The sequence below is a fragment of the Tripterygium wilfordii genome, chromosome 22, assembly GCF_013401445.1.
Source record: "Tripterygium wilfordii isolate XIE 37 chromosome 22, ASM1340144v1, whole genome shotgun sequence".
NCBI lineage: Eukaryota > Viridiplantae > Streptophyta > Magnoliopsida > Celastrales > Celastraceae > Tripterygium > Tripterygium wilfordii.
Genome location: NC_052253.1, coordinates 6,509,976 through 6,529,900, shown reverse-complemented (window position 1 = coordinate 6,529,900; position 19,925 = coordinate 6,509,976). Strand labels below are relative to the sequence as shown.

The following is a 19,925-nucleotide window of genomic DNA, read 5'->3' as shown; positions in this document are numbered from 1 at the left end:
CACTTAAACAAATAATTCTGACTAAATCTCATATCACTCATTCTATCTTAGCGTGATGTGTAGTGCGTAGCGAATTAAACATAAATATGTGGCTTTAATTTAATATTAACACAAACACTGTAATATCACAAGAATCATCAAACTCAATGAATAATTAATATCAAGGGATTTTATTTATTGATTTTTTTTTATATATAATATTTTTATGTGACTTGTGCAATGCTCAGTCTCATTAAGCTTTCTAAATGACCCTTGTAACAAGCGTTCAACCAATGACTCCCAATCCAGTTGGCTCAGGGCATTAGGTGTAAAGACACCCCAACGGGTTTAATAACTCGAGTCAAAAAGGCTTCAAAACTTCGCTTGTCACATGGGTTGATGTCTTGATTTTTCTACCTTTTTACGCGAACACTCACTGCTTACTGAGGCAAGAGGCCCGGTTACTCAGCAGAAAAACTAAACACTCCCATTTATTTATAATTGCTTTTTTTATTTTTTTTTTATTTTTTTTTTTTATTTTTTTTTTAATTTTTTTTTAAATATGAATATATACATGTATCCCAAGATATTAATATTCAAAGAATTCCAAATCAACTCAAGAAAATCACAATGTTCATAATTAATCTTAAATATCATACCCCACAAATATGTAATTCTGTGCAATTGATCCAATTATTAAATAAAATAGGTGAGACAAAACTAAAGTCAAAAAAATCCACAAGTGATTATGGGTTTTCAACTCAAATTGTTATCCACACTTCAGAAATATTCAAACCAATTCAGAAATATGATACAAATATGACTTCCAAATCAAAATTTTTTATTTTATTTTATTTTATTTTTGTTTTTAGCAATCATTAAATAGAATAGATATTTAACAAACAAACGGTTCTAAGACTCAATATTCCCAAAGCACCGCAAACAAACGAAATTTGTCTCAACACTAGGATCCTTGAGACTGGATGCTAGGTTACTATCAACCTAACTAAAGAGATGTACCCCGTAGCAAGGGCAAAAGGCTAACAAGGCCTTACAATAGGTTGTCATCCTCTAAGAGTTTCTGGTCGGCTCAATGGAACCCAAGCCAAGGTCAACAGTCCTTTGTATCTCCACTTTGGGGCTTTACAATTATGGACATTTCGTTCAGTCCATGCTTAGGACTCCCAAATACCTTATCGGTGGTTGTTTCCTGGACAAACTACTAATTACTTAGCTGGTTGAGTTGGCATCCCTCCAAGAGATCAACTACAAATGTTTCAAGCTTGCACCTAAGGTAGCACAACACTAGTTCCTCCCCCACTTAAAATCTTGCATTGTCCTCAATGGGAAAAAAATAAAAAAAAATACAACCCGAAAAAAAAATTTCTGACCGTTGCATTGCCATGTTTTTACTTGCGTATCATATCCATGAGTGCAGCCAACATGTGCTCCAGCCTGTGTTGTCCATCCTCTAATGTTTATAGCCCCATCTCTAGCCGGGCTATCGCTGCTTATTTCCACGCTAGAGGAAGACTTCTGTTTTTTTTTTTTTTTTTGCAACTAGATAATATTACAAAATAAATAAATAAATAAAATGGGGCATAGAGGCCAACCGTAAATATTAACAGAACTAAAAGGTTATCTTAGGCGGCTCAACCGACCATATAAACATATATATATATATATATATATATATACAGGTGGGGCAGTGTAAAGCCAACCACAAATATAAATAAATAAATAAATAAATGTTACTGTTAGTGGCAGAAATTTAAATGTTAGTAAGTTAGTAAGTGTTAGTGACAGTTATTATAAACAAATATGGGCGGTAGCAGTAGAACCAGCCAATAATATATAGTTAGATGGGGCGGTTAAGCCATCCACAAATATAAAACAGAAAAATCTTCCATTAAGGAGGTGTAGTATACTAATATTAATATATACATATATACAAGAGTTAGATAACAATATATTAAATCAGTCCCCGGCAACGGCGCCAAAAACTTGATGTGGGGTTTATGACCCGCTAAAAGTATAGCGATTCCAAACCCAAATTATACTCGCAAGTGCACGAATCAATTGTAGTATAGAAGTGGCAAATACGAGTGTCGTACCCACAGGGACTGAATATTAAATATCTGCAATTCCAACTCTTTGTAATTATCAATGGAAACAAAATAAATAAGGATTAACACAAATAAACAAACACTAGGGATCTGAATTCACCAACTCTATTGTATTTAAATTATTTAGTCGACAATTATCATTTCATTCATGCATGTCAAAGATCAAGTCCCCTAATTTATGTAATAGTCATGGGCATCTGACTTACCACGCCTATTCTTAATTGCAACCAACCATGGGCATTTGGATTGGCTAAGACAATCAAGAATGCATTAGGATTTATGGTAACTTATGTAGTGATCACAAAGATCCTAGCATATGGCATTTATGTCTAGGTAACTCCGGTATTAATTGCAAGAAGCTTGTCTCAAATTGGACATGGGCATTTGCCTCAATTTGCATCATGGTAATCAAACCTAGATAATAGCTAAGCATCAAGATTTAATTATCAATAAAGAATAGCTAATTAACACTTGACATAACGTAAATAAACTAATAATTAATCAAACCAAATTTATTTAGATACAATAGAGTGGATCCATCATCACCCTAGTAAGAGGATTAGTTCCTCATACTAGATTTACAAAACCAACAATTAATCTCACAAAATTCTAGAAAGAATATGTGAGATAATTGTTGTAAAAGAGAAAATAAAAACTCAAGAACTCACTCTTTTGCCTCTTTCTCTCCTCCTTCAATGTTGTTCTCTTTTCTTCCCCTAGCTCTCTATTTATAGGAAATTAGGAGCTATCCATCCATTGAATGGCCAACCATGACAAAATAAGTGGAGTCACCATCATTGCATTTAAGTGGAATCTCCATCATTGCATTTAAGTGGAGTCACCATCATTGAATGTCCAATTTGTACTATAATGATGGTGATGCATGGAATGATGTCAAATGATTTTGACAAATCATGTGGTGGGCTTTCAAATGATAATTAAGAATTTGATCAAGATGGTAGTGGACACAAGCATATGGGGTCTTCAAGAAATGAGCTAGCAAATGTTGAACATTGGTTGGTATGAATTGGGCCTGAAAATATAAAAATAAATACAAAGTGAGTGAAAATGATATTTGTATTTTAGTGGTGTAATAATCACTTTAAGCCCTAATTATGTGACAAATGCCTTAATAATTTGTTATTAAAAGTGTATATTTTTGGCACTTATCACTTTACGTAATTGAAATCAAACTGATCAATCCGTATGGAGGCGTTCGACGGCATGGGTTGATTATGGGATGTTCTGTAAACCTGCCTCTCGAGATTCTTGGTCGCAAGGCGCGGAGGACATGTCAAAGCCTGTAAATCCATTTACGTTTCTTTACCGTTTCATTTTGGGTGCTGTGGCAGCGACGTACTATGTACTGGTTGCCAACTAGATGTGGCTCAAATTTGAAATATCAAATTGTACCAAAAGGCCAACCAATCTGAGAGAGAATCGAGCTGCTTGATCAAATTGTACCCAAGGCTCAACCAATGTGATTTTAGTCATTTCCTAAAGGAATATTATTGTCCAAAAATTACAAAAAAATTTTATAGAGTTGTTGGCACTAAAAATATTATGGGCTAAGTCTAGTTCATCATGTACAAGACCCATCATCAATCACAGCCCATAAGCCCATATTGTTGTGGAAGAGAAGCCCAGTTGAAGTAACTGCCCAGGTGCAGTTGTGCTGAGAGTGGCCCATGAAAAAAAAAAGAAGTGGTGGCAGTTATAACAAGATGGTCCAGGTGGCAGCACATGAAAGAAATGAGGCAAGTTGTTGTGAGAAGGTGGTAGTAACTTCCAATTTACAGAACATTGAGTAAATCAAGGATAACTGCAACAAGATCATGGTTATGGAGGAGATTTTCGTACAAAACAGGAGATATAAAATATGGTAGACAGACAGAGATCGGGACACACAGACACACACAACCAGTCAAACGGACAACAAAACTCAAGTCCAAAGGCATCCTAGCATTCAAGCAAATATTATGTTATTCATTCCAAATTCTCTTGTGTTTATTTCTTGTCAAGTTTCAATACCAACCATTGTTGTGTAAATTGTTCTTGGTGTCTATGTATTTTTCTTCATTCTAATATCAACAAAGTGCACTTCAATGGAGTTGGGGAACCTAGAACTATTGAGGTCCCAAGATAGTTCGTTCAATTGTCTAGATAAAAGTCTTATTTACATTCGGTGCATTTTATTTTGTTAGTGTAGGAAACTATAAACCTTGGTACACCTGCAAATCATCATCACCTTGGGCCACATTTTGGTGACAACAAGAGTGCATTTAACAAAAACTTCGGTGTATTTAACCGCCCCATATCAAAATCATCAAAGTTTGAAAAGTTTGTTTTCACTATTTTTGTTTTTCCCTTGATGAAGACTTGGTATAGATCAATCAAATACCTAGGCATATAACAGGTATGCAACCAATGTCCTTCAACACCACATTTGGAACAAGTCTCTTCATTATCCTTATGGAATTTGTTTTGCAAGTCTTTTTCATTTTTCTTACTTGGTTCAGCATCATACCTCTTCTGACTTGTTACACCAACAGAAGAGGTACGATGCTGAAACGAGTCAGAAAAATAAACCATACCACCAGAAATCCAACGAAACACTTGAAGCAAAGAAGGGCTAAAATGCCTGTCCAATGAATGAAAACAAAATCAACAAAAGAACAATCCCGCAACCTCTACATACTAACCACAAAAATTCATATAACTGAAGAAGCCCCGTGGTGATAAGTGCACTTCCTCTGGCACCTCAAGAAGACCATGCCCAGGCCCTGGATATGTTTTTCCATCCCATGCCGGCCGTGACTCTTCAACCTTTACTGTCTTTGACGACATTGTCACCACCTTATCTTCCTCAAGAATGGATCTCTGATTGAAAGCGAGTATTATAGAAGTCCTGTGGGGGCAGAGAGATTCATGGGGGGGCAGAGATTCATGGGGGGGCAGAGTTAGTTAAGCTGCATTAGATTATTTTTATTTTTATTTGTGATGGTAGATGGGCAATTAAGGCACATTACCTTTGTGTTGAATGGTTAACAAAAAAAAAAACTTTCTGCTTGGTCTAGGGTTGTTCAACGCATATGAAGTTATGAACAATATATACATATATATATAATTTGACCAACGAGAGGTGGTTCAATTGACAATCAACTGGATTACGTATATGTGTGTCTAATGTTCGATTCTAATTGTAAAAATATTTCTCTTTGATACTGTATTTTTTTTTTTAAAAAAGACTTGATATAATTTGTGAGCCCAATTAATTTAGACGTTCAATGCATCATCTTAATTACATTCCCAGTAACATTTTCGGTTCTTAAATAATAAAACTCTTAATTAAAATCTGGCTTTCATTTTGGCTTTCTTCGTGTAGTCCTGCCAATCTAGGGAGATGGCAATTTTCACATTAATTGCCGTCTCCAACTCCAAGTAATTACCCCCACAAACATTGCCGGACCAATTTCTGCTACCATCAATTCTCATTAACTCTCCTGACCGTGCCATATTCATAGTCTTATACTCTTCATATGGAGGAACCCACTGCAGCTCCGGTAGGACCTGAAGTTAGAAATGGTTCTCTATGAGATTATCCTCTTAATCTGTAAAAATGTCTCATAATATTAGTAATATTAGAGCACTCACATTAGTGTCTCTTAACCGATTCTCTATATTACCTTCTCAAACATAATTTTTTGAATTTACAGCTTCTCTATTTAACAATCACTGCATCAATATCTAGTAAGCATGTTGCGTTAGAGAATTCTTGGTTATATAAAAAAACATTGGATAGGGATCAAGAAAAAAGGAAAATGAATGGTAGACTGTAAATGCCAAACATATTTATAGGGCACCTTAATCTCAATTACTCATATATTTTGTCTATTAAGTAAATATTTATCGATCATGAATCTAAAATATCTTAAATAAAAACGAACCCAAAAACTTAAAGAAAAAATAATGATATTAGTTGTTTTAAAAATAGTGAAATTAATGGGATTTTCAATCACAATAGTGAAATTTGTTTAAGTTTTAATGTTGATAAATCATATTAAGCATGTAAAAAATGTTCATATGAAGTTTCACAGGAAACATTGTACATATGATTACTCAAAAAATTAATATCATTGTTTTAAAGAACAATGAAATTTCTTTAAATTTCAATCATGATAAATCATATAAAGCATGTATGAATATTCTTATGAAATTTCATAGAAAATGGAGTACATATGATCATTTAAACAAATAATATAATTTATATAACTATTTTTAGAATAGTGAAATTTCATTGTTGGTATAATTTTCACAATTTTATAGAATTTTTTGTCATATGATCTCCGATTTTCTCCCATAATATATTGATTTTATAGGATTTTCAATTCTGCACTAGACTCTCACATTAGGTGAGAACCTTACTATTTTTAACCTAAAAACGCTCATTTCTCCTTTCAATTTAGACAAAAAAAAACCCCAAGATTTTGAAAATTTCCTTTCTTTTTTCTTCCACAACTGCAACGTATCAATAATACGTCCAAATCTTATACAATATATTCATATATCTAGAAGTGCAAATCTAGAAAAAAAAATGAAACGACAAAACTCAAAGAGTGACCACAAGTACACATTTGAGAATTTTTCATATGTTGGTGAGTCATCAGGGGAAAAAAAGAAACTTTAGGATGTCTAAAGAAATTGATGAGAATCCCACATCGAAAGATGATGGATTTGAAGTCTAGCTTATAAGAGAGGGAAAACCTTCTCTTATCAACCCGAGTTTTCAATAGAGAGTTAAGCCCTAAACTTGATATGATAGACTTGGGCCCTCATCTCGTGTGATGGGTATTCATCATTGGTGTTTTCATTGAGAGTGCACTTGCATGCGTACAAGCCCGTGGGTTGATACTAGAGCATTTTTTGCTTTTAGCATTCTTGTAGAAATATATTAGGCATTTGATGCCCGATTTCAATTATTTAGGGATTTAGCACCGGTACCCTTTTTCAAAGCCGCTGTTGATAACAGGGCAACCTTTTGTCTTTAGTAAAGGCGTTGTTATCAACAGCGGGTTAATTAATTTTAAACTATAATAGCGGCATAACATATCCTAAAAGTAGCATGTCAAATCGTAAAAGCGACACCATTTGTCATTAGTGAAGTAGTTGTTTAAACATGTGGCATTCCATGATCCAATGTAATGTCGCGTTTTGGAACAGTGACATAACATTGGATTCTCCAATGCCGCATGTATGAACAACGACTTCATTAATATTATACACATATAGAAACAATACTTTGAGTTACATATCAGCTCGTTAGAGAGACATAATCAATAGTTGAGAGATTTTGAGTGAGACGCTGCCAGTTCGGTTGGAGTATATGGCGGAGGACGCAACGCCAAGTTTGGTTGGCAGTGACGGTCTGTGGAGTGGAGTGGAGCGGCTGTACCCAATACCCAGTTATGCCCTAATGCCACTGTTTGCAATTCATTTATTGTCGAATAGATGTCATTGTTTGGAATTGCGGCACATGTAACATTTTATTAATATGCCGCAATTTGAAAGAACGCCTTTAGTGTATAAAAGTTTAAGTCAAGTTTAAGCTGCTGTTAGAAACAATAGCTTTGCTAAAAACAATCATGCCACTGTTTCCAATAGCGGCACGATGCTAAATACCGAAATAATTGAAACTGGGCATCAAATGCCTAATAAATTTCTACAACAATGCTAAAAGCAAAAAAAAGCTATACTATCGTTGGGTCCTAATCTATAGCCCATCCCTTGTTGAGTTAGGTTAGCAGACAGTGAACCAAATCCATTGTGGGCGGGTTGAAAAAGAGAAAAATGTTGTAAGAAAGGAAAAAAAAAGTCGTTTAAGTAACTGGGAAAGCCCTGATCCACTGGATTGATAAGACTATGTGATTTTGACTCACAGGTCTGGGGTGGTAAGTGGGTCGTATAAGATTGGAGAAGATTACAAATCTTTTCACACTTCTTTATTGACATAGTAATCGTGTATATATATAAGTACATGAACAACCCTGATTAGGGTAATACTGATTGTGATCGGTCCCTAAGTTAAGGAGATAATCAATCCCTTAAGTTAAGGAGATAATCATGTAACGGACTAACATGCTAATTACAAGCTAATTACAATTTATGTGGTGATGAATATAGTAACTTAAGATTTATAAGATTTCTCTCTATCAGGTCGATGGTCGAAATGATCTAGCCCGGGCCATGCATGAGGACAGGCAATACTCACAGGGGAGGATTGATGAGAATCTCATATCGAAAGATGATGGATTTGTACTCTAGCTTATAAGGGAGGGCAAACTTATGATATTAGACTTGAGCCCTTGTCCCGTATGACGAGTATTCATTAGAAATATATGACACTTCCTTAGATGGGCTTGGGCCCAATCAGACAGGCTCACTATTTCTTGGTTGTCTCTAGAACCCGAACACTATGAGAGCACATGCTTCAAATTATCTCCACTAATTGCTTAAAACACACATACAATGCCACTTTTCCCTATGTTACAGATTCTCTAGCCAATCAACACTACAACAAATTACCTGGCTATCATATTCTCTATTCCATTTAAATAATAATTCTTTCTCTATCCTATATTATTTTATTAATATAAATTAATGCTATTTAAAATAATAAACTAATGTCATTTAAAATAACAATTTAGTGTTATTATTAAATTATGAGATGGGTTTCATGATTTCATCTGAGATGGATGATATCATCAATGGATGATATTATCAAATCTGTGAGGAATTTCAATAGATATCATCAATGGATATCATCAATATGTGAGATGGGTCTCAATGGATATTTCAATTGATCCTATTCATGCCGGTTTCTCATCATGCAACGAAGAAACGCCTCTCCAGATCGATGAGCTTGAGACTCCAACGATGTCGCCAATTTCTCCACTGAAGACAAGATCGACGAGTTGACGGTCCATTGCCCTCTGTTTTGGAAGCTAAAAATGGCCCTCTGATTTTTCCAAATGGGGAAAGCAATTGCTGCAAAGTTGGTGGTCGTGCTAATCTAGGGGTATGCGGAGATGGCGGGGAGAGGAGATGATGGTGACAAGGAGCACCACCAGTAGCATACAAATTGACACTTATGAAATCACGCCGATGATAAGGTCCTAGCTGATGAATGTCGTTGATTGCAACGGGAGAGAGAGGGTATGTGAGACAAGGGAGAGAGAACTACTATAGCAAGTCTGAATCTGATACAGGGTGTTTTTTGACAATTTCTCTATAATTGTTCTCTGTTTTACAGATAGACTCATATTTAGGTAATCTGATTGTGGATGCTGTAACCACATAACCAAAATTAGGGATTTAGGCTTCGCTCCCTTGTAGCATTCGTGAGTAAGAGAGAGGAGATCGATCGATTAATCATATTTCCGGGGATGTTCATGAGAAAACCAGACAAGGCAGATTCTTAGAGAAGCTATTGCAGCCTGGAAAATAAATCACAACAACTGAAGAAGCTTATTATGAAAGATAGAGGATAAGTAAAATACTTTTGGTTGGGACCAACGTGCTACTATTGGTGAAATTGTGAATGAAATGAAGGTCATATCTGATGGAGAGGAAAAACGGTTGATGTTGTTTCCTAGGATTATCATCAGATAAAAACAAAATTCACCCACAAAGACTACAAACCCAATGAAGACAAAAAAAAAACCCAATGAAGCTCTCTACTCTCTCATCATCAACAAGCCAAGCAATTCTAAACAACATATCTCTAACAAGATACAAGCTTGGGTGGAGAAATAACAAAAACACAAAAAGAACACACTTTTTTAACTTTGATTGAGTAGATTGAGCAATAACCATGGATTTGGGGCTGAAGAAGGAGAGAAGGAGTTGGGCTTAAAGCTGAGCACTTTAGGGTTCATGAAGAAGGCGATTTTGAGGTGATTAATATCATGGTTGCCATGGAAGCACCTCACACCATCACCTCCACCATCTCCACCATCTCCAACACCAAATTGAGTATCCAGGGTTTCAAGGAAGAAGAAACATAGTTGGGATTGAAATGGTAGGGACTCTGGGATGGGATGTTTTGAGAGTCGGGTTTTTGATGAAAAATTGGGGTGCACTTAGCAACTCGTGGGGTGCAAATAGTTCCACTCCTGAAATATTGTGAGATATATCTCACTTCAGCCACCCAATTCACAAGCTAAGATTTCAGTACTCAGAAGTTCCATATTCAAGTGTGATGGATTGTGTGCAAAGAAGCAGGTACAGGGTCACGTAATCACGTTACAAGTGCAACAATTATGATTTTGATCTTCACGTACATTGTGCACCACTCTTATTGTAGGGGTTATTGGGTCTTTGATCTCAAGGTCTTGATGTAATCCAATGCAAGTATCTAAAGGGAATATGGGATTTATGGGATGTGGCCTGTGGGAGATGGTCTTGTATACCAGCGGTGATATTTTCTTATGGAATCCTACTTTTGTGGACTTCAGTCTAGTCTTACCTATTGGCGTGAACACCTTCTCATGCAATTCAACTATTTTAGTTCATTCATTCATAATGAGAGCTACTGCCATGAACAATATTAAGACAGGACCAGCTTCCATTAAAAGTTAAAACTAAGTACAGGGATTGATCCTCCAGAAAGAAACCAACCATGCCTCTATTACAAGGGCTGAGTATAGTAAAAAATCTTACCAGAGAAAGGAGCCAAGCAAGAACTATTCAACTCTACAAAAACATATCTATTAACAAAATCATTAAACTCGGAATTCGTATCAATGACTTGATTTGCAATCATTATTAATCCCAAGCAGTGCAGCCAAACAAATTAAAGGTTATGTGTATAGAAAACTAATTTTATTAAGTTATGAAAAAACCTCAAACACTATTAAAACAGACGACACAATCCTACACAAAAAAATAAGAAGGTAAACAAATCTATCCGCACCCATAATTTACATCTGGCTTCCCAACCATCGACTCCAAAGGAACTGCAATCCTTTCTCGTACGACACATCGAGCTTCCCCATCTTCCATTGACAAGACTTTCCCAGGTGGACATTGGATGTCTCTGTTCTCTTCAGTTCCTCGGCGTTGAAAGAAGCCTAAAACCTTAAAATGTATGCTTCTTTTACCAAAATTAGGCCCAAAACCAGACAAGCTCAGCACGGATAGCACACCCACAAGAGTAAGTACAGTCTTGGTAGCTGCACTGATCAAATGCACCAAGCCTTTACCTGACTGCTCTCTTCTCTCCAGGACTGGCTCCTTTCCATTCTCCTTTAGTTCATTTAGTGGGTCATTGGTGATTATTCCATTCTGTAAAGACTTCTGCGAAAAAGCTAAGTGGGATAGATTGCCATTATCTGTAATAAGGGAATGTGGAGGGCGACTTGGGTAGGGAGGAAGCAGTAGATCATTGTCATGCTTCACAGTTTCACCAGCAAATTCTAAAGCCTCCCGTATCACTTCCAAGCCTTCCCCTTTGTATTCCTTGAGCTTATCCAATAATGTCATGCGGCTATTCTCGATCTCAGAAAAGGCAACTTCTCTTTCATAATGCTGTTGATGTTGCAAGGCCTGGCCACACAAAAGAGAGTTATCAAGACTGCCAGCCACAGACTCTTAGAAATGCTAGTGTCAGTGAACATGTTCCTTGTGCTTGTCACACAGCAAAACACTGAACTTGATTGCATACTTTTTGATTAATTGCAACAACTAATATATATGGTTGTATAAAAAATTTATGATAAATTAAGTTTGCACTACATGAATGACCATCTACCAAGTCTTCCTGGTGCTATCAATCACTAATTCTTCACATGCAAAGCGAACAGTCGCATAAAAAATAAATAAAATCCAAAAAAGAAAACACAAGTTTCTCATATATTTGAGTAAACTGTGAACACATATGCCGAAAGGTAGATGCTGCATAACATCCAAGCAAAAAACTTGTGCGGCTGTGAAACAATGCCCAAACGCCATTCAAAAAAAACAATCACCTCCTGTTCATAGGTAGGATTGTAGGAAAAAGAACTGTCTATTTATTTAAGCCAATATTGCAAGATATCATCAATCACTGTTAGCAAGTTTTATGACATTTTCATTTTTGACATGACATATTATCCACATCAACCTTACACATACTAAGACAAATTTAGCTTATCTGCATATTAATTCATAATCTGCACAGGAGGCATATATAGACAATGAATTTTATGGAAAGATAATAACCTGTTCCCCACAATGTTATAGCCTGTATGAGATGGTAATGTTATAGCCTGCATGAGATGGTATATGTAGACCAGTAATCAAAGACAATACAGGACACAAACATGGAGGCCTCCCAACATAGTAACAAGTGTGCTGCGTCCATTTTTCATATGAGAGAGCATGCAGCCACACATCAATCTGTGGGTATGCACATTCAAGACGGACTCTGAATGCGTGTGCACAAAAGCGCATGTTTGTTATTTGAATATAGTTCTATTCTTGTTCTTAGATGTAATCATCGCAGCAAAGGCAAAAAACAACGCACCGTAACCTTAAAGGTGTCAAACTTGAAATTCTAAATCCCAAATTAGTCTTTCTTATCAGATATAATCCGAAAGAACCAGTTAACCAAACAATTTCAATCAAATACATACTGTAAGTTTGTAACCATGAAAAAGGTCAAATCAATTACAGCATATCTCACTATCATCAGATGATGCCAATAAGACACCCATAATCTCTATACAATAACAAAACAAACAAAGAAGGAGAAGAAAACCCAAATCAATGATGAACATATTCCTCAACAACGCCAATCAATGCCCTAATTCTATTAAGTTCAATTCCCAAGTGAAACATAGAATACCTCATAACCTCATTCGGATGCTCACTTACACAAAAACAACGGATGTTATTTAGTGAGACAAATCAAACAACCTTAGGGTTATGACACTATTGAAAAAAAGAGGAGCAAACAGAAATGTACAAAGTCTGGGTTTTGGGAATATGAACCCTCCTCATATGTAACTGAAGAATGGGTTTAGAGCAAAAACCTGCAAACTGGAGAGCTGGCTCTCGAGGGACTCAAGAGCGTCTCGAATACTCAAAAGCCTCTCTGCTTCTTGATCGTCATCTTCTGTTTCATGGTTTTGAAAGAGGTATTTGTCTCCATTTACATAAATGCTCTCCTCCTCTTCTTCTTCCGCATCTTGTCCTTGTTGGGTTTTCTGTTTAGATGGAGTGGTGGCTTCGTGGATGCAATTCCCGATCTTTAATCTAAGCTCTACTGCCTTTGCCAACACTACCCCAATTCTCTCTTCTTCCATTCCTCTTCCTCTTCTTCACTTGGGTTTGAAAAGTAGTTGTATTTGTTTGTTCATACTGAATCAACAATGTCAAAGCTGTATGTGGATTTTATTTGATTTGGGGATATTGGGTGTTTGTTTCTGAACAGAGGACTCTGATACGAGCGACTCTGGTCCTCACTCTCCAGCAGATACTCCAAAGTACCAACCCTCAATATCATTTTCTTTCCCTTTCTTTTCTCATTATTTCTATGTCTTACTTTTTAAAGTTGAATATTGTGGCACTGGCACATGTGAAGTCTGCTGTCAAGTGACCCGAGACAGAGACATAAAATGGCCAAATCTGTACAAATTATGCATAAAATCAGTATTTGCTGTTCTATTTGAAGTTAGACTTACTAGCAATACCTTGATGGCATCCAAACTTCGGTGCAACTTACCTATCATAAGGAGAGAGATTTCTATACGTTATGAGTCTAGTGACCCAAGTTTCAACCCAAAATCTAAAGTTATATGATATTATTGTCGGTTATAAAAAAAAAATGATTGTTTATTTGTATAGTCTACATTTCACTACTTTTAACACAAAGAAAGTACCTAATACTTGGAAATCGTTATTACTCTGCAACATTTTTATTCCTTTTGCTATACCAGGTTAAAAAAGATTGCCAGAGACACTCTGCATTTCAAAGTTCTTCAACAATAAAGGTAATAAATGTACAAAGCAGAAATGATATTTCTACCAAGGTCTCGTATATATGCTTCTCTATTGTACTAAAATGAGGTTCACATGACAGATTAGAATGACAGCAAATCATAACTATGTTTATCAAGAAAAGACTGATTATTAAACAATCATTGATCCGCCCTGACGCCTCAAGTATGATATGGTATGGTACAAGAATCAACTCGATAGTGCTGCTTGAGTTGATTCATGATATCAGCATCGACGATCAGTTGCCATTCATCTGTCATTCTAACCTGTCATACCGGCAGTACTAGAGAGTATATGACAATATCTGCAAATCAAACTAATAATTCCTGCCACAAGATCATTCTCCGAATGGAGAAGAGTGAAATCGTCGGACTAATTCCTTTGAAAGTAAATAACGGAATGCAAAGTTGTGAGGGATCCATTCAATGTTCTTCATGAGCTTCTTATGCTGACACTGCCTAATGTTCTTCCTCCAAAAATCAGGCATAAAATGCTCAACCATCTCCACCAAACTAGATAGGCAAAGGTCTGAATCCTTTGCAAAAGCCTCCACAATCTTTGGTAGAAGAATTTTATTTTCCTTGTGTAGACTAAAAGCTGATTGAATGTACTCTTCTTTCGCAGTTTCCAGCTCCTCAAAAACTCTCTTCGATGTGTATACACGAACCTTAAAAATTATACACATACGAATGAGTGAAAGAATCCAGCGATAAAAACATTGTATCTTTTGTTCATCTGGTTTAATTCAGTCAAAGATGGTTTTGCTAAAACTAGGTAAAAGTTCAGTCAATGCATAATCAGTAAATGAAAGCCTACTTCGCCGACAGAAGACACCTCAGTTGTTACAGTCAGGAATTATTATTGTCAGAGCAATAGAGCATAGTTGTAATCTATCTCAGGACCATTAGGTGTTGCAACCATCTTTCAGCATCTACTTATTATAACTTCACATACCTTCGACTTCGAGCAATATTTTATTCGAAAGTTAGTTATTTTTCAATGGTCATATGATTGAAAAGCCTGTTTCATTTCATGGATATGGGAATCTTAACTACATTTGATAAATTTTGTTGAAAAAAATCCGTTTTGCATGAGAATTGAAGAGTAACATGTAAATGCAAACTGCAAAGGCATACCACAGGATCAGAGTAGCTTCCCGAACAAAGAGCGAAACACAAGCGAGGTTCAGGGTGCTCAAGTGCATACGCCCTCCTTGCGTCTCCAATCTTGAATTTCATTTTTGAAGAAAATAGTATTCTCAGCCACTAAAAGAATGCCAATAAAAGGTTAGCTAAGATGGAGATTTTTTGAAACTGAACATAAGCATCACTGTCTTGTCTACATTTGATGACAGAGGGAAATCCAGAAAAAGTCTTACTTGTCCTGGACGAGGCAATCGGCAACCAAGAATAGAAGTCTGTATCATGTCTACACTAATGTCGTGACCTCCTATATTGTATGCAGCCTGAAGCATCCACCATGTTATGATTTATAAGCTACAGAAGATTTTCTTCTTTGAAGTTGACCAGAAAAGCTTAGCTCACCTTAAGTAGGATAGACATTCTTTTTGTACTACTTTGTGGAATCCTATAAACTAAAAATGCCTGTAAAGACAGCAAAAACAGAAATGGTGTTACTATTTATGTCGGCAAAAAGAAACAAGAGAAAGAAACTACAAAATAGAATCTCCATGCCAAAATTTTTGCTGTAGAATTTTACATGCATCACTAGTGCATTGTGCACATTAATCCAAAAGGCTAGCTTCTCCTCATGCTTCAACTTTCTAGTATCAACTTGTTCCAACTGATAAACGAGTGACCTGCAATTGAATAGTTGTCATACTGCATTGAATGTGTGCAGGAGAGTAAATAAGACCAGAGATGGATAAATGGTCAGCACTCGGCAGTTTCTTCTTACCCTTTAAAATTATTTCAAACCACCAAGCATGAAAGAAATATAGAAGCATGATGAGAGAAAGTATAAAGAACTCAGAAGAGACGCACCTAAACTTTTGCAGCTTATCTTCAACATCTCTCAACTTCTGACCATCTCTACAAATCCGTTCTACCTTTGCCATCATGCAATAAGGTCCACTGAACTCATTGGACTCTCTAATGTGGAAAGGGTTATCAAATTTTGAATTGAAGGATGAAAATTTCCTGGACTGTGGACTCCACATGTTACCCTGGCCTTGTGCTGGAGATCCATTCACTGAAGATGAGTATGAAATAGGAGAGGAGTAGTCGGAATTGATCAAAGGCGGGTCTGCAAGTTCACAGTAAATAGCAGAGATGCACTTGATCATTTCCTCTGAAAGATCATTTGGTGTTTCTAGACCATGATTGCATGTACAGGTCCCAATATGATCAGGATTACTGCTCTGAGCTTTCTGCATAAAGAGCATTCCCAAATTATATGGACGCTAAGCACGCCACTAATTAAGGAAACAATATTTGAGGCAACTAATAGTACAAACGTCCCTTCAAGTATGTTTCATATTTAGTTACCTCTAGCATTGACAAAGGTAGAGAATGGTATGAGTCTACTGCATTAACCGGAGATTTGACCGGGGGAGGAGAGATTCTAGCTGAACGGTGAGATAGTGAGGAGTGGCTGCGGTGAATACTAGAATCTATCAGTCCATGATTTGCCCACTTGTCACTAAGGTCTTCTGATTGATTTTCAACAGAATTTAGAGGTGAGATAAGATGACTAGAATGAATAACTGAATTGTCTGCCTTTGATGTGATCCTATGTCCAGGAACTTCTGGAAATTTCCCTTTGTGCATGCTTGAATGGGATTTCAACATCTCATCCATAGTTGACAGAGATGATACTTCTTGATCGAATTTTTTCCTATACATTGAGAGAATATATCTTTCCAAGTACACAATTTCAAGCTCAAGTACTGCAACTTCTTTCATCAGATCCTTGACAGGCTGAAAGTCAAGTAAAAGAAATATCAAATGACTACGCAAGACATGCTGCTCGAATATATATAGCATGCGTTAAATTTGTTGAAATTTAATCCTTCGAAATATAAGTATTGAACGATGCAGTGCCAAATGCAGCTACATGGGAAACATGTCCGATATGATTTTCCATGAAAATAACACAGTTAGTTATTCTTCTATCCAGAAAATTAGAAAAGAAATAAGAAGGAAGTTAATAGTGGTCAATGCAAAATACTTATTGAGCAAAGCTATTTTGCAGAACATAAGTAATTAAGCATGGTAAGAAGCTACTCGAATGAACAAACAATACCTTGGGAATTGATGGATCAGACATAGTTTCATAGGAAAAAGGCCTGCGACTTAATGCCTTTTCCAGAGCACACCGTACTGCAAATTGGTCCTTTGAAGATGTGCTATCTGCAGAAGAAAACAAACAAGAGATGGTAAATAGAGTTGATGCGTCCCAAAGGCTCTTACTAAACCATTTAGAAAGAGGGTCTCCTGTGTTTCCCTGTCTCAAACAACTTGGTAGGGCAGTATCGATATTATTAACCAAAATTTAGATGTCTATCAGAAAAAGGGGAAAAAAAAAAAAACCTTAGCTTGTTGTATAATAAAAGATCCGTGCTGTTTAACATTCCTTTTCCTTAAAATTTGTGCTCTATACTGGCACTCATTGTTTTAGACTTTAGGATACTAAGAACAAAAGACACATGAAAGAAAGTCATTCTAGATAGATCAACAATTGAGGTCATTGACGAAGCAACCATTCTAGATAGAACAATGACAATCAAGGTTCCAATGCACTACACATATCCCAAACCTACAAAAATGTGAACTTTATACCTCTAGCTTTAGTGAATTTTGAACCACTAGGTTAGGGGGTTGCCTCTTCTTGGGTTCAACTGTCCCATTTCCTTCAGTGAAAAAATTGTACGGTCAAACAGTTGGATCTTATGGACCATAATTTTAAATAAGCTGGAAAATGTTCGGACGGAAAATGTTCAACTGTAAACATGCGAACTTTTTCCAGTTTATAACTACCATAATTTGTAAGTGTAGTTAATATGGCACAGATGATTAGAGAAATACATTACAGGGGACATAACAGAAGTGAAAGTTTGTCACTGAGAAGTTTTGCTCATGATGCTATAGAGTAAGTAGAAGAAAGACACTCACACCCATAATGGCTTACAATAATTTTTTGCAAAATTATGTGATAAAATCAAACACTGAATTTGATTTCTCTCTCTATTCTCTTCTAATTGAATCACTGTTTATTGAAAATAACATAACGGTTCCTGCTGAAATCCAGCAAAAGAGGTTAATAAAGTATGGAAGGCAAGAAAAAAAAAACTCATTCTACACATAATAATATAAAGATTTCTTCTCTCAAAATGGTCAAATGAAGCAAATTTGCTTGAAGTTCTTGAAACTTCTCACTTAATAGCGCGCCTGCATTATACAAATCTTGAGATCTTCTTCCTAGCAAAACCCATTTCAGATTTCTTGAGAGAACTTGCACAAACTCTAGTTAGAAGTCCTAAGAGGCATTTCATCTAACGGCTGGCGGGCGAATGTACACATAAAGCTGCCCGAAGTGTAAATGTTTTGTTTAGGCAAAAACTGTTATGTTTAGCTGCTTTTGAATTCTAAACTCAGACACAAACACACACACACGCACACATACATATCATCAATCATCACCTCTTGAAATGCATACACGAGACTTACCTGACATCCGTGGTTAATGATGAAAAAAAAATATTGTAAGAGAAACCAAAAATGAAAGTTATAGTGCTGGTTTGCTACCTCACAGAATGCTTGTTTCTTGCCACTTACAGTTCCACAAACTTGTTGTGCTTCAAACGAGAATAAACCAGCGCTTTGTGCAAAGAAGTACCAAAATTGGTTTCAGACCCCACAGTTCAAAATTCCCTGGAAACGTATCAATGCAGAAAATACTCCCATTAGATACCGACAAGTTCATAAACAAAAGGGTAAAGATTGTAGAAAAACAGAACATGACAGAAACATCCAAAAATATTAATTGCAACAGAATAAACTCTGATTATAGAGGGAGACCACTCACACAAATGGGGTTTTGGATTTTATAAGAGCTGAACCAAAAACCCAACAATTTAGGGGACCAAATGCGTTTGTTCTGAGCTATATCTGATACAAAATGCAAAACCCACAAAAGACCACTATTCTCCTTACTGATATGAATTGACACAACAATGATGCAAGCATTGGGTATGCATAAGTGAGACATAAATAGGCGTATATAGAAATGGATAGTACTTGAAAAGGTTGGACAGTCTTTTCTAGTCCCTTGTCCTTAGAAAGCAAAACCACATTTGAAGCTTTTCTGCAATGGCGGGCTTTTTGCATTGCATGAAAAGAAGCAAATCTGTTCGTGGGGTTTAGATTGATTGAAGGGGATGTGCTTAAAAAGGTGGAGGAACATATGGAGAAGAAACAAACAAAGAGGGGATTACTGATTAAATGTCATATATGGCTAGAGTTCATGTGACTTGGACTCTAAAATCTAAATACAATTTACTCATATATTTCTCATTATGTCATGAAACCATGGTGATATGAATATTATAATCATATTAATTACGAGGGAATGGGACCCATTTTAGGGTTTGGTATCAACACCAAGTGGGGACTGGTCAAACTAGTTGGGGTGAATCTTTTCATGTTTGAAGACTCAAAGTTTGACTCATCACAATATTGTCATCTATTAAGGTGTTTCAAAACAATAAGAAGATAAATCAGTCCAGGAACTCTACAATTTCTTAGAGTATGAGATTCGCATCTT

General features: G+C 36.2%; 2 protein-coding genes across 2 annotated transcripts; both read right to left on the bottom strand.

Annotated features, from left to right (window-relative positions):
* Positions 1–10,897: 10,897 nt before the first annotated feature.
* LOC119990627 (plastid division protein PDV2-like) lies at positions 10,898–13,645 on the bottom strand. The gene is made up of 2 exons (XM_038836632.1): positions 13,175–13,645; positions 10,898–11,708 (listed from the first exon to the last, which is right to left on the bottom strand). The coding sequence occupies exons 1-2, from the start codon at positions 13,445–13,447 to the stop codon at positions 11,067–11,069; spliced, it is 915 nt and encodes a 304-aa protein (XP_038692560.1). The 5' UTR covers positions 13,448–13,645; the 3' UTR covers positions 10,898–11,066.
* A 463-nt stretch (positions 13,646–14,108) lies between these two features.
* Positions 14,109–18,836, bottom strand: LOC119991455. Its single transcript, XM_038837808.1, has 10 exons — positions 18,830–18,836; positions 17,942–18,012; positions 17,406–17,606; positions 16,649–17,080; positions 16,145–16,530; positions 15,861–15,960; positions 15,686–15,745; positions 15,520–15,606; positions 15,278–15,406; positions 14,109–14,808 (listed from the first exon to the last, which is right to left on the bottom strand). The coding sequence occupies exons 1-10, from the start codon at positions 18,834–18,836 to the stop codon at positions 14,479–14,481; spliced, it is 1,803 nt and encodes a 600-aa protein (XP_038693736.1). The 3' UTR covers positions 14,109–14,478.
* Between the last annotated feature and the right edge of the window lie 1,089 nt (positions 18,837–19,925).